The sequence below is a fragment of the Parasteatoda tepidariorum genome, chromosome 2, assembly GCF_982258835.1.
Source record: "Parasteatoda tepidariorum strain Cologne lab strain chromosome 2, Ptep-v5.0, whole genome shotgun sequence".
In the NCBI taxonomy this organism is placed as follows: domain Eukaryota; kingdom Metazoa; phylum Arthropoda; class Arachnida; order Araneae; family Theridiidae; genus Parasteatoda; species Parasteatoda tepidariorum.
Genome location: NC_141756.1, coordinates 46,423,490 through 46,438,034, shown reverse-complemented (window position 1 = coordinate 46,438,034; position 14,545 = coordinate 46,423,490). Strand labels below are relative to the sequence as shown.

At 25.8% G+C, this 14,545-nt stretch overlaps 1 protein-coding gene across 2 annotated transcripts in view; it reads left to right on the top strand.

Moving 5' to 3' along the window:
- Positions 1 to 11,175, top strand: part of LOC107452571 (uncharacterized) — a 34,177-nt gene extending 23,002 nt beyond the window's left edge. For both annotated transcript variants that reach the window (XM_071177481.2, XM_071177483.2), the window contains 5 exons: positions 956 to 1,123; positions 3,924 to 4,010; positions 6,150 to 6,236; positions 9,706 to 9,770; positions 10,975 to 11,175. In XM_071177481.2, the coding sequence (XP_071033582.1) occupies positions 956 to 1,123; positions 3,924 to 4,010; positions 6,150 to 6,236; positions 9,706 to 9,770; positions 10,975 to 11,091 (524 nt within the window). In that variant the 3' untranslated portion in view covers positions 11,092 to 11,175. The remainder of the gene's footprint in view (positions 1 to 955; positions 1,124 to 3,923; positions 4,011 to 6,149; positions 6,237 to 9,705; positions 9,771 to 10,974) is intronic.
- Positions 11,176 to 14,545: the final 3,370 nt, after the last annotated feature.

Sequence of the window (14,545 nt, the reverse complement as noted above, 5' to 3'; positions counted from 1 at the left end):
AGAAAAATTTTTTAATAGTGCTCATCCTACATCCCATTTATGATATTTTTTTAAAGTGTTAAAAAGGTGCTTATTTTGCATTGAAAAATTTGGCTATGTACCCTGAAAGAGAAAAGGTATATGCAGTTTTACAAATTCATATCATACTACTAAATTAATTAAAATTAAATTTGTGTAAATTACATTGAAAAATTTAATTTTAGCAAAGATTTATTGTTATATCTTGTGCAATTTCAATTGCATTCATTTATATGACATTAGTATGAAATTTAATATAGGTGGCAACTTTATAATTTTGTAAAAAAAAATTATTTTGAACTAGAAATATGTCTGAAAAATCCTTTAAAACAGTGTAAATTAACCAAGCTTGTTAACTAAACCTGTGAGTTGACTTGTAAAAATAATTCAAGAAATATTGCACACATGTATTTTATAAAGCATTTTAGAATTAAAAAGAATAAATAATTCAATAAGACTCTTTTACTTTTTTTTCAATAATAAGTTTTTCTCATTTTATAAAAATTGTTATCATAACCATATTACAATAATCTGTACTACTTTATGATTTTAGACTATTCAACTTTATTTGTTAATTTTAATTTTGATTTATTAATTACTTCAAAAATTTGGTTCAATTTAGTAGCATATTGTTAAGAAGTTTTAGTCTTTATTTGTTCTCTTCAGTAGTAGTTTTGTCTTTCTGAAACAATAATTAAGGAAAAAATATGAAAATAAGGCATGGCTTCTCATTAAACTGTCATGTCCTACTTGTAGTTTTCTACAATTTTTTATTTCTGTTTGTTTTTTTTATGTCAATTTTTCAATTTAAGTGGAACCTATACTTTTAACTTTAACTTATAACTTTTAACTTATTACTTGGAACTTTTAATATGATTGCTTTATGAATTAAGTCATATTAAATGAAAGTAAAGTCAAAAAAAAAATTTTTTTCTAGGTGTTAAGTTAGGAAAGTTAAAGTCTTCTCCTCAAGATACTTCAAAACTGGAAGCTTTATCAGATTTACAGAAGAAAATCAAAATAACTGCTGAAACATGTGGGGGAAAAATATATGAAGATGAATACAGCTCCAAGTCCCATATCCAGATGCCTGTTCACCAGAAGGGTCATTTTTTTTGTCCACTTTTTACCAATTAAAATAAATAAAAGTCTTTTCATTTTCAATCAATTTCCCTTTTTAATTCCCCCCTTTTTTTTTAGCATTTGTGACCTGTTAAAAAATAGTCTGCTGGGAAGATAATCCTCCGCTTCTTTATGATTTTTATAACACTTCCATTTTCTCTTCACTTTTAATTTGATTTCCACTATAATCTTTAAAAAAAAATATTGGATATCACGTAAACGAACTTCGGCATTTCACTACAGCATTAAAAAAATTCTGTATTTTTTCTCACTTCTCCCATAAAAAGATTATTGCCACCATGAATCACGCACTCAATTTCAAAGTGTACAAAAACTTTGCGGTTTGAAAAAGTTGCAGATTCAAAATGAAATAGTCACGACTAAAGCAGGATATTAAATTATTCTAAAGCGTGATTTCTAATTTTCAGATCGTAATAGTATTATATAAAAAATTAAATCCAAAATTTAAAAAACTATGTGATAATTCAAATCTGTTGAAAATGCGAATGACAAAATCAATTAAACAATAAAACCATTACAAGTCCAGTGCATCAAAAAATAATTCTACAAATGTACAATTCAAAATTTCCAGTATATGTTAATGTATCATTAAAAAACTATAAAAATCTGTAGATAATATTAACTAAATAACTGATAAAAATGTGATCGTAAATCCATGTGGAATATACAAAAGCATAATGTTTATACTGTAAACAAAAATCGTTCTAAATAATTTTATTTATATTCTTAAACATTAAGGGAGTTTATGACAAATTTTTTAGCATCTACTGCAAGAGGTGCTCAAAACTTTTCAAAATGCTTGGCACTTTACATCAAGGCTGCATGGGACATCTTCTTAAGCATACAGATGTCCCTTTTGAGAGTTCTGATACCCCCACTCAATAGCATTTAGAATTGATTCTCCTCTATAATATTTTTTAATCTTTTTGTATACTTGCTTTGCCATTTTACTTTGGCAACATTATTTTGAAGGGCCCAGTATTTATTTCCTTACTGGTTAATAAATTTTGCCAATTTTCTTTATGATGAATTATTTATAAATTCAATAAAAATTTTGAGATTGAAAAAGTGCTTTTAATTTTAAATATTCTAGATTTTTTAATTAATTAAATTTGTGATATTTGTTTGTAATTCTAATATTTTTTTAAATAGAATTCTACTTTTTAACTTAGTTCATCTATGAAAATTTCCTATTGTTTTGCTGAATATACATACTGATAAAAACATGTCCTGTTATAAAGCCATAAACATAAAATATTATAAATTGAAATATGGTTTGCATTTGTTATTTTTCATATTTTGGTTTTAAATGGAATCCTTAATTTTGTTGTCATTAATTGTTATTTAGGATCCATAATTTATGACAAAATTTAGTACTTGTTGTATGAATTCAGCTCAGCAAGTTTGAGAATTTGTTATATAAATATTTTTTTTTGATTATTATAATCAATAATATATAATTAAATGAATTTTTTAGTAATTAGTATAATTAATATTTTATCTAAAATCATTGTTGGTTTAATAAGTGAAAATATATTTTTACTTATGGAAGCAGTTTTAGAGATGCAAGGACATGAGGAAATTGTAAAGAACATTAAGGATAATATTACTTATATGTCAAAAGTTATTTGGGATGTAGTGTTTTTTAACTTGTGTAGTATACATACAGTTTATTATTCTAGGTTATTTGATTTTTAATTAAAAGACTTTAATGCATCATTATTTGTATTCCACATCAACAATCAAACACATATAAATACTTATAATTTTAGCTGTTTCTAAGCTTACTATGAGTTTTAAAATTCGTGATTTATTTTTGGTGTTTTTAAACAATGTCTATTTTATTCCAAATTAAGTTTACATTGAGATACTTCTGTAAAATCAATTATCAAACACTTTCATAAATATTCTTTTAATTTCGTCTGAGTTTCTACAAAATCTCCATTTTGCTTAACCAGGTTATTGGATCTGTGTTATCGAGTTTGTTACAATACTCTCATCTGATCTTCTTAGTGTTGGTTTGAAAAATCTGATAGGAATCTGAAGCTGATATAGAAAGAAAAATTTTTCATCCCTATGTTTATAGTCTAAAATCAATATTAATTTAAAATTATTAAACCACTCAGCTTACCAATTTCATGTTATGGAACAGGTCAAACTAATGTGTAAAAAAAAAGTGTAGTTAGTTAAATCAAAGGGAGCATAGGCATGCCAGTTTGGTTGCATTAACAGATGTAATCTTTAGCATTATCCCTATGTTGTCTTATAAGTTGTTGTCTATTAAGAGAATGTATAACTAGTACAGGGATGATTGTGCTCCTGAAAATATCCGGATATTTCGCTGACCGTGATCCAGAAGTTTCATTAAATCATCGATCACATTTATGTATAAAAATTCTTGTATATTTTATTTAAAAATATTCGAACTAGAATTTATACTTGGCATCTCTTCCATTTGTAAATATTTTTTCTGGTAGAATAATAAAAGGTATTAGAGATAAAAGTAAACTTATACATAATTATTCATTTAAATTATGCTGGATATAATTTATTTAGGATTTTATGTTGTAAAAACATCGATGATTTAAATTTATAAAGACATTAGTTTTTTGAAATGCGTCATAAATGATTTTACTCAAGAAATTTTCAGGATTTTTGAGTTGGACTCACAATCACCCCTGCCAGTAGCACAGAATCTAGTATTAAATAAAGGAATTGTTTTTCTGCTTTCAACAAATATTTCTTTTCTTTCAATTCATTAGACAATGCAAATTCCAACGATTCTATGAAAAATGCAAACAATTTTATTGAAAAAACACCTAAGCAGAGTTTGAAACTTGTAAAGAAAAGTAAGTAATTGTTGATTTTAGATTGAAAAGATAATGCAATTTGGTTTTTAATTGTTTATTTTTGTATCTTTTAGATATTCAAAATTTGTATATATGTGTGTCTATAGTTTCAAATTTAATTCATATCTAATTGATTTTTTCAGTGAATAAATAACAATTTTTTTAAAAAAAAAAGTTTAGAAAAAGTAACTTAAAATCATTTTCTTAAAATTTCAGTAACTTGAGTTTTCTAGTTATTAGAGTTCCAGATAATTGATCTTTTGCTGTTCTTGTCGATTTGTTTCAGAATTTTTAGGAATTAGTATAATATTACAAAGAAGAGAAAAACTTGATTAATTAAATTTTCCCATGATTTATTTTTTAAAAACGTGAAATGATATTTATTTACTATATTTCTTTTATTAATACATTGCAATACAATAAAGGCATGAAACAAAGAAAGCAAATTAAGTAAACTAGACCCTTTTGGATCTCGAGTTTCATGTCAGTAGCTTCAAAATTGAGTTTATATATTATGATAAATAGTACACACAGATGAAGGTATATACAAAAAAAAATGCAATTATAAAATTTAAAGTATATGGTTGGAAAGCAGAAATATTCAGTTTTAAGTCATATAATGTAATCTAATATTATAATTATATGTATTAAGTTATTGTAATTATATTATAATACAGTACAGAACCCGTTATCCGGAAATCAGAAAACCGGAACGAAATTCGATAAATTTTCGCACCATTTTTAAAAATAAAAATTTCCTCATAAGATTTTGGGATTTTTTTTCTTTTTTGAAAGATGTTTACCTTGCTATCATTTTGGAAATAATCATTAGTGTATTCCTTCATCGTTTTTTCTTCTTTTTAAGATTATCTCCAAAAAAACATTTTTTTTGTTGGCTTTAACAATAAACAAATGGCTTTTTGTAGCGATTCAGAAAACCGGAAAAATCAGCTATCCGGAATAGCGATGGTCCCGATCGTTCCGGATAATCGGTTCCCTACTGTATATATATTAAGATAATATATATATATATGTATTAAGATATTATAAATATACATTATGATATTATAATTATATTACTAATATTGAGTCATAAAAAATTTTTGTACATAAAATCTCAGCAGTGTAAAAAAAGATACAGGGTGTATGAAATTTCTATGCAACAAAATCTTTATTAAATTTAATAAACGTAAATTTTGCTGTTTAAGCTATTTGCGTTTTGAATTTTAGCAGGATGTAAATCAAAGCTTTTTGGCGATGAATACTGTAAACTTTTACAAAAAATAATCTTGCTAGGCATGGCTATGAAATAAATTTTGTTAGGACTTCTCATTCTAGCCGTGACTTTTTTTCTTTCTTTTTTTGTTACAAGCGTTTGGTTTTTTTTGAAAAAACGAGTGAAATAATGAAGGTTTTGCATTTGTGTTTTTGAAAAGTGAATGAAATAATATAAGATAAAATCAAATTTTATGCGATGAAAATTAGTTATTTCAAAAATTTAAATCGATCTTTTTTGTACAGTTTGTTAAAAGTGATTTTAACCCAACTAACAGTTTTGTTAATGGGATTAAAATCAATATTCTTATATTATTTTAATCAATTTAAAGAATGAGAGGTATTTTAATTTTTTTGTTTGTTTAATGTTTGTTTTGTTTATGCAAAATATTTAAACCTGATATTGGCTTTTAGTTAAAAATTATTTTAGTCATGAAATCATTTTAGAAATTATCATCATAAAGTTAGTTTAGAACTCTTGAATTAAATGTGATTCAAGAGTTCATGACCACGCTTGATGTAACAACATTTTGTAAAAACTTATAGTAAATCCCTTCAACTACGGACTATACTTATTCTATTAAAAAAATTTAATTTATTAGATATTTTACTTATTATAATGATTCTTTTGAATAGTAATTTTTATTTAAATTTAATTTCTGTTTAATTGTAATTTATAATTTGAAAATAATAAATGGATCTAAAGTTTTAATTTCTTTTACTTTTTTCTCCTTGAGTTTTTCTAACAACGCTTAGAAAAAGTATAACTGCTTTAAGATTAACATCTTTATACATACTTATGTTTTGATAATTTACGAATTTAAAATTGCACTTTACACTAATTTTTTTGAAATTTTTAATAAGATGATGTCCTACTCAAAGAGTCTAGCAAAGCAGCCAAAAATTCGCTTGAAAGAACGCCAAAGAAAAGCTTGAAGTATATAAAGAAAAGTAAGTGTTTATTAATTTATTAAAGTAAATTATGCTATAAATTTATTCTGCTGATATTGCTACTTTTACTATTGAGTAAAATCTCAAAATAATATTTTTTTCTGTGAATGTAACAGCTAATTTTATGTATAAGAAATATTTTTAAAAAATCAGATCGCCATATTTCTTGAATAGGTTGTATACATGGGAATGTTAGTTTTAAAAAGTAACAAGTAAAAAATACAAGTACAGTGTGCAAAAAAAGATATCACCCTGAATAACTTTCGTTCTAATATTGGGACTTGCCATGTACTAAGTGTCAATCTTAATGGTTTTTTAGGTGGTAACTTCAAATATGCTAATTAATTCGTGTTAATTATTAAAGTTACGACATCAGACGCAAAAACTAACTTTCTCTGAATAAACATATATACATATATTTGCATATTTGGATTCCTGACCTTCAAAATAGGGGATGTAGACTAACTTCAAAAAAATTGGGGTGCTAGACCAATTCTATGAGTTCTGCGGTTTTCTTTAGATAAAGATAATTTGCAAATAGCATTTTGATATTTTTATAATATCTGAAATGGATTTTCCTAAATTCACCATAAAATGTTGTTCAACAGTTAGGATCATCAAATATTGCTACTGTAATTTCTTTGCTTTATTCTTTTTATTACAAACTTATTTTGTGATTCTTACCATCATTACATACATATCGCTTGTGGGCTGCAACAGCGGTACAACTCAAAAAATCTTGTTTTGAGATAAGTGGGTTTAAAGTTTTCATTGCTGAGGAAAATGCTTTAGTTTGCTTACACTTACACTTCAAGTTGAATTATGAACTGTGCTAGTATTACTGCTGAAAGAATGTTTATTTTCATATTTATACCTGTTCTTAGTCCAAAACGCATGTTTTTTTAGTTATGCCACTATTGCAGCCCATGAGTGATATATCTAATATAATAGTCTCCAGGTTCCTTTTAAATAAAATTTGTAAGGTCCTTAAGAAACTGCAATAGTGGCAGCAAAACTAAGAAGATAAATGTATTTTATTACGTTTACATTCTCCACAGCATTAAATAATTAATAATGTAACTTCAGATAATTGGTCACAAAATCTTGAGTTTTGAAGTTAAAGATAACTTCCTTATTTCAATATAGGTAGCATGGTTTTTTAACTGATTTAAAGACCGCATTAATCCTGTTGAAATAATAATTTACAGACGTTTGCTTCTTTCAGCACAAGATTCTGATCAAAATGATAATCAAGAACGATCCAAATGTAACACTTAATGGTAAAAACTAAATTGACTTCAAAAAATATGAAGAAAATAATCGCCCATTCTTAAAACTTGCATGACGTAAACGAAGAAAAAAGGTGATATGGAACGGAAATGTGAATTTTCCAAGGAGAAAATATAGTTAAAAGTGGAAAAGCCACAGTACCCCAAGAGTGAAATAGAAAAAAGGTAACTAGAAAACCCGCAATGGCCGGGAAAGGCAAATCAGGGCAGCATGCATTCCCACATGCCATGGAAAGATGGTGCAAAAAAGATGCTTTTTTTTATTCGGGGTTTGCAAAACGTGCTTTATCTTCTATATTTTAAAAGGAAATTTTTTCTTTGCTATATCGATTATCGTTCTAAATTACAAGAAATGCATATTTTCTCTGCAATATTTATCAGAAGCCAGTTATTTTATCATGATTATGTAAAGTTTTTGAATTTTATTGATTTTATGTTTATAAATTAAGAACTTTAAACGATAGTAAAAAAATTATTATTGCACAGATCCTAATTATGAATTATTTTTTTCGAAAATGATTACTAGATGTATTTTTTTGAGTGCTTGAAATGTGCTTATTTTTTGTTTTAAAATCTGGCTAAGAACCCTGATTGAAATTAAATTTATCCCGAGATGCAAAGAATGTGCAGCAATAGATTTATCACATTCTTGAAAAGGGACTTATCTACCATGTTCCTTTAATCTAAATTTTAAAACCCGTCTGGTTTATACAATATAGCCATGGTTGCACTGGAAAGGAATTGATTCTCTGTTTCACTCTCGGCTGCCACTATTTCTCTAGTTTTTTTTTCACTTTAATTTACCATTTTTGTTGACAACCATAATTTTTTTTCTCCCCAAATTACAAATTTTTTTAATTTTAATAATTTAGTTTTCTTTATTCACATCTGCCGAGTTTTAAATCCGGTGCCTATTATTGAGTGCTCCAAACATTTGCTTCGAACGTTGCAATCTCCAGGGCTCATTAGACGTTAATGACTCGTGACTGGAATTTTTTAATGCTCAAGACAGGTCGATTTTTATTTACATTTTAAATTTTTTGAAGAAATTGAAATTTTTATATTCCCACTGTTATAGAGTAACAAATAGAACTTTATCATCATGGACTGAAAGTTAGGCTACAAAAAAGTTTAAAGCAGGTTGAATAAGTTTATTTTTTGATTTCCTTTTGGATGGAGATGTATAAAAAAAAAAAAAAAATTTATTTAAGTTTGTATTTCTGTATTGTCAAAAATGTAATTTAATTTTGTCTCTTAACTTAAAATTTCAATTTTATGCTCCGAATATTTAAACTTTAAATTAATGATGTTATTGACTAACACTTAAAATGAGCATTCTATTATTTTTTCTTGTAAGAGTCAGATGCAAGTATTATAATTTTGTGGGAAAATGGTGTACATTTATTTTGGATATGTGATTAGTTATTCAGCTCCTGTTTAAATGTATTATTAATATAAAGCTTACTGTGGCTACAGACTGTCAGCATTAGAAATTTACCATCTTGTAGAAGTTAGCTCTTATTCCAGTTCTATTAGAGCTGTTTAGTTCCTTTAATATGAGACTTGCTTTAGAAGTTATTGTGGTTTAGATTTTACTGTTAAAGGAAGTTTGAATGGGTTTTATACTTCACATATGTATTACTAGTGTGTACATGTTTTCACTGGTTCATTTACATGTCTCCTATTAGATTTTTTTTTTTAAATTTTAATAAAATAAATTTAAATTAAAATACAGAGGATGCTATTTAGTGACAAAAACAAACCAAAATATGAAATCAAACAGCTGACCATACATTAATTGCTGGTTTAGTAAGCACAGATAGTTATTTAATGTTTTTCCCAATCAAATTTAGTTGTCTTGGACCACTAAAATGTTACTGGGAAGCTTTAATTTTCAACCTATGTTTGTATATAGCTATATTTGTATAAAACTTAATTTACAAACAAAACTATAGTCCTATCGAATCATTTTTGAAAATAATGTTTTCCATTTTATTAAATAATTATGAGTTTAATCATATCAGATTTAAGTAAATCTGTTTTGGTTTTTACAGAGTGTAAATATCTCTCACTTTTATGTTATTTCTTGTTTTTATCCTTCTATTTTTTCTTTCAATTGTCTTTTTAAATTATGCAAAAAATTTTATACATTATTCTTAACACAATATGTATTTATTTAGACAGTACTCCCTCTCCAAATATAAGTGCTCTTCAAGAGTTGCAGGAAAACATCAGTTTTGAAGAAGTGAGCCTTTTACTTTTTTCTATATCAATGTCAATTAAGTGTTTCCTTTTGACCTATTTATTGAATAAATATTTCTTTCTGATACAGTAACAATAAAAATAAAATAAAACAGTTTTTCTGAATTAAAAATAAACCTTATCACCTGTCTTTTTATCCAAACAGTTCATAAATAACTAAGGCATTAAGAGTGTCTGGTCATTATAATTATAAAAACACTTCCAAATACATATATGACCACATAAATGTACTGGAAAAAAAAACTAAATAAACATTTTTAAAGTTAGTAATGTCTCAAAATTTCTAAAAATTTTAACTTGAAGTTGTAAATTTCAAATTTTAGAAATTCTAAAATTATTCATAAATTATTTAGGAAACTCATTTTCTTTTTTTTATTAGTTTTAGAGAATATTATTAAAACTAAATGCTCAGTCTCTCTTTTTTTAAAGTTAAATAACTAAGCTAAACTATTAAGCATGCGTTATCACTAATGCTTTTAATTCCCTTGAAAATTAAGGAACAGAGCAAGAGCCATGTACAGGCTTAAAAAAAATGACAATACTTGTTAGAATGTTTCGGGCTGAGGTTTATGGTTTTTATCCTTCATTTCAGTGATTATTTCTAAATTTTCCATTCTTCCCATACTGTTGTAAGATTCTGCTAACACACTTGATTGAAACTGATTCAAATAGTTGGCTATATATTGTTAATTTTTACCATTTCCTTGTAAGTCATTAACTCGAAGTTTTATTGATTTTGGAATATCATGTAAACGCCCCATTTTTAAACAAATTCTAAACGTAAAATACACAAAAAGTCTTTTTTAAGATAATCGTCTGCAATGAATCTAAACTTAATGAGCTTTTTTTTTTTTTTTTTTTTTAGCAGTTTTTCTATAAAAATATTAAAAACAGATATGGTATTATATTCCAATTATTTAAATCAAATATTCTTATATTTTGAGATTTAATAATAATATTTCAAATAATTATTTTTTTTTTTTAGAAAGGAGCAAATTTTAAGCTTGTGTCGCAGTATGATAGAAAATTAGTTCCTAAAAAAATATCACCCGCATATATGCCTTATATAATATTTAAAAAATAAAGTGTTTTCTTTTCACCGGATGAAAAAAAATGGATTACTCTTATATTTTGAATCAGAGTCGTAGTATAAATACCTATTACATAAATAAATATTTATATTCTAGGGAAATTCTGGACAAAAAAGGTATAACCTGCGTAGCCGGACGAATTCTCCAGTATCACCCTTCTTTGCACAACAAGCTTTAGCTGGTGTTAAATTAAGTTTTGGAAACAGATTGTGAAAATGTATTTCACTTAAAAGATTTTTTATAGCATTTCCTGTTAAAAAGCAAAAAAGTAATGTGAATTTTTAGTTACAAAATTTTTTCTTTTTTCATAAAACTTGTGGAAAACAAGTGCTATCATTAAGCTCTTTTATTTGTATTAAATTTAAGTTAAAAAAGTATAAAAATTTGTTACTCTATCTATACTTTTAAAATGCGCGGTTTCTCTGTAAAAAAATATATATATACTATTTTAATTGTGTTTTATTAATGGAATATAACACTTACAACTATATATGTGTGTATGTTCAGGGGTCTGTCCAGGCCGAATTTACTACCGTTTAGCGGTAGTTTCACAAATTCAACTTTAGGAAAAACGGTAGCTTCACAAATTCAATTTTAGGAAAAACGGTAGTTTCACAAAATACTTTTTCTTAAAATTTTATTTTTGTATCCCTTAAGAAACGATAAATCCATATTTTTACCATATTTTTGTGTAGATTTTTAAATATGATTTTTAATTTTTCACAAATTATGTCTAAATTTTCACAAAATAGGTACCTCTAAGAAAAACCTAGACAGACCCCTGATGTTATATCTGTTGTGTTGCACTCTTATATTATTAGACCTTAATATATTATTTACAAAATTAAATTATCAGTTATTTAAAGTTTCTCTATCTATCTTATATATATAATTTTTGCTTTTGTAAATTAACATGATTTTACCCAAATATAATTTTAGTTATCTTTTGTATGTCTGGTAGCAGAACTGATTGAGCATAAAATATTTGGTTTAGTTTGAGGGCTCACAGAGAAAATAAACCTATATCAGGGTTGCCACAGGCCACTAAAATGCAACTATTTTTGGCATGAGACGACTATGGCAACTTTTTTTTGCCTGAAAAGGCTATAAAAAAAAAGCGACTATTTTAGGAAAAGGAGACTATTGGAAGACTTTTCTGTGCTCCTAGCAATGTTTTTTCAGCATAAATTGGGTTCAAAGTCTGCAGCCCACGATAGCTTTTGAACACACAACTTTTTTTTCTTAAAAAGTAAACAATTTTAAATTGCCAATTTCAGCCTTCACTTTTTAATTCGTTTAATCTGCAGATTCCATTGCAAATATTTCGTTTCCCGGTCTCCTTTTCCATGGTTATTGCTTTGAAATTCTGCACGATTTTTAAAAAAACAAATTTTAATACATTATGATATGTGAATTTCAAATTTGAGTAATCACTTTTCACAATATATATGTGAGTGTATATATATTTCCTAGATAAATTATTAATAAAAGGGAAAATTGTGCTAGAAGATTAACGTTTATAAAAAAATTATCATTTGCCACCAACTTGACTAAATGGATCATGGTATTCGACAATTAAGTCATTAACAAAATTTTAGTCATAGTTTTGATGAATCTTTGTTCTTATTTAGGCAACTATTTTCATGCTTTAGGTTACTAAAAGCAACTATTTCGTCCATTTTTTTCCTGTGGCAACACTGCTATATTTATTTATCTCTAAAATCTAAATATGTGATTGTTACTGCCTTTGTAAATTGACATGGTTTCGTGCATATGTAATTTTAGCCATTAATTGTATGTCTGGTATTGGAAAAAAATATTTTGCAGCTTGCATATTTAACACTTTGCTTACAGCTGGTACGACTGATGGTCCAAAATAATAGATGTTTCGAATGCCTTAAGCAAAAGGTTAATAATATAAATTTGCATTGCTTTTTAACTTTGAGTTTGCTTATTATCTTTTCCCTTCTCACTTCAACTGATGCAAACTAAATCTCTTGCACTGACTTTTTATTTTTTTCGACTTATATATAAGTATATATAAACACAATACAGCTATTATTTATAATTTATTGTACTAATTGAAATTTGATTAAATGGCAAACTATCATTTATTTTAGAACTATATAGAACCCTGACATAATGTATTTCTACAATGAACTTTTTCTATGAATTATAATCAGAATTGATTGTATTTTATGTAATATAAAAAACATTTCGAAATCAACTTTTTGTTACATTTAAAGAAACTATTTTTATTTTTGAAAAACGTAAGGTCTAATAAAGTTGTTGAGAAAATGTTCTTCAGATAAAATCTATCAAAAGTGATAATTTTGGCAAAAAAAAAATTTCTCTTTGTAACTCTAATTGTAATTTTCTAAATTTGCTTTAGAACATCCTATTTGTTCAACATCTGTATTTATTTTTATCATCTGAGTTTATTTATTCATTTAATTATTTTGTACATTGTAATGATAATTAGTCGATGCTAGTTATTAATACTTAGGAAATCTGGTTTAAATTACTTTATTTTGTTATGTCTATTTAAAATTGTCACTCACTATTCATTTATTTAAAAATATTTTGAACTTGTTTAAATTTTTATGTATTAATACAGATTCAATAATTTATTTCATATTTATTGCTATTTACTTCAAAATGAATAATGCAATGAATGCATTAATTTAAATAATTATAACTTTATATAAATTTTTACTATATCTTGACTTATATCATTTGCCCTTTTAATAAATGTTTCATAACTTCAACTTTTGTATCATTTCATAACTATTTTATATGAAGTTAAATATATTTAATTTCACTTATCTAAAGAGCTTTTGCTTGTATAGCAGATAAAAATAAGAGTTTTTAGCTCAATTTTTCTTTTCACATTAATTTATTTTCTTACATAATTGAGCACAATATTCTTTATCTGCTTGTTCACAGTTGAGATTATTGAAGTTGTTTTTCTTTCTTATGAAATAATGTACATTGCAACTGAAGCCTAATCAAGTATTTTTGTCGAAGAAGTTGCTAACAATGTGATAACTGCAATCGAAAGTTTCTAAAACACAAATATATAATTTCATAACCTAGATAAACTTATTAGAGACAATTAAATAAACCCATTTTTAAGTTAACCATGAGCATCATCAAATACTTGAACTGGAGGAAGTAATTTTACAGTGTGCAACCTGCTTTAAAAATTAAATACATTCAACATTTTGCATACAAAATAAATTTAATGTAATTAAATTTCGAATTGGATATAACGTTTCGTTGACGCTTTTTTTAGAAATTAAATGTAAAAAAATAGTATTATTTGTGAGCAACTATTTGAGAAGCTTCTACTTCAAGTCAACATATTCATGTGATCATGTAAAAAAAATATATGGAGAAGAGAATTCACTAAATATTTACTAACATTTCTATATCTAAAATAATTACTTACATTTGTCAGCTTACATGTATCACTGAATCAGGTATCTGATTTTTCCAAATTACTCGATTCTAATTGAGATCTGAATCATTTGATTTGAATAGTGACTGAAATTATTTAAAATCATTGATCCAAATTACTGATCTGAATTTTTTGATTCGAGAAGTGCTCCAAAACACATGACTTGAAATACTTAATTCAAATCAGGGATCGTGTGATTCAAATCAC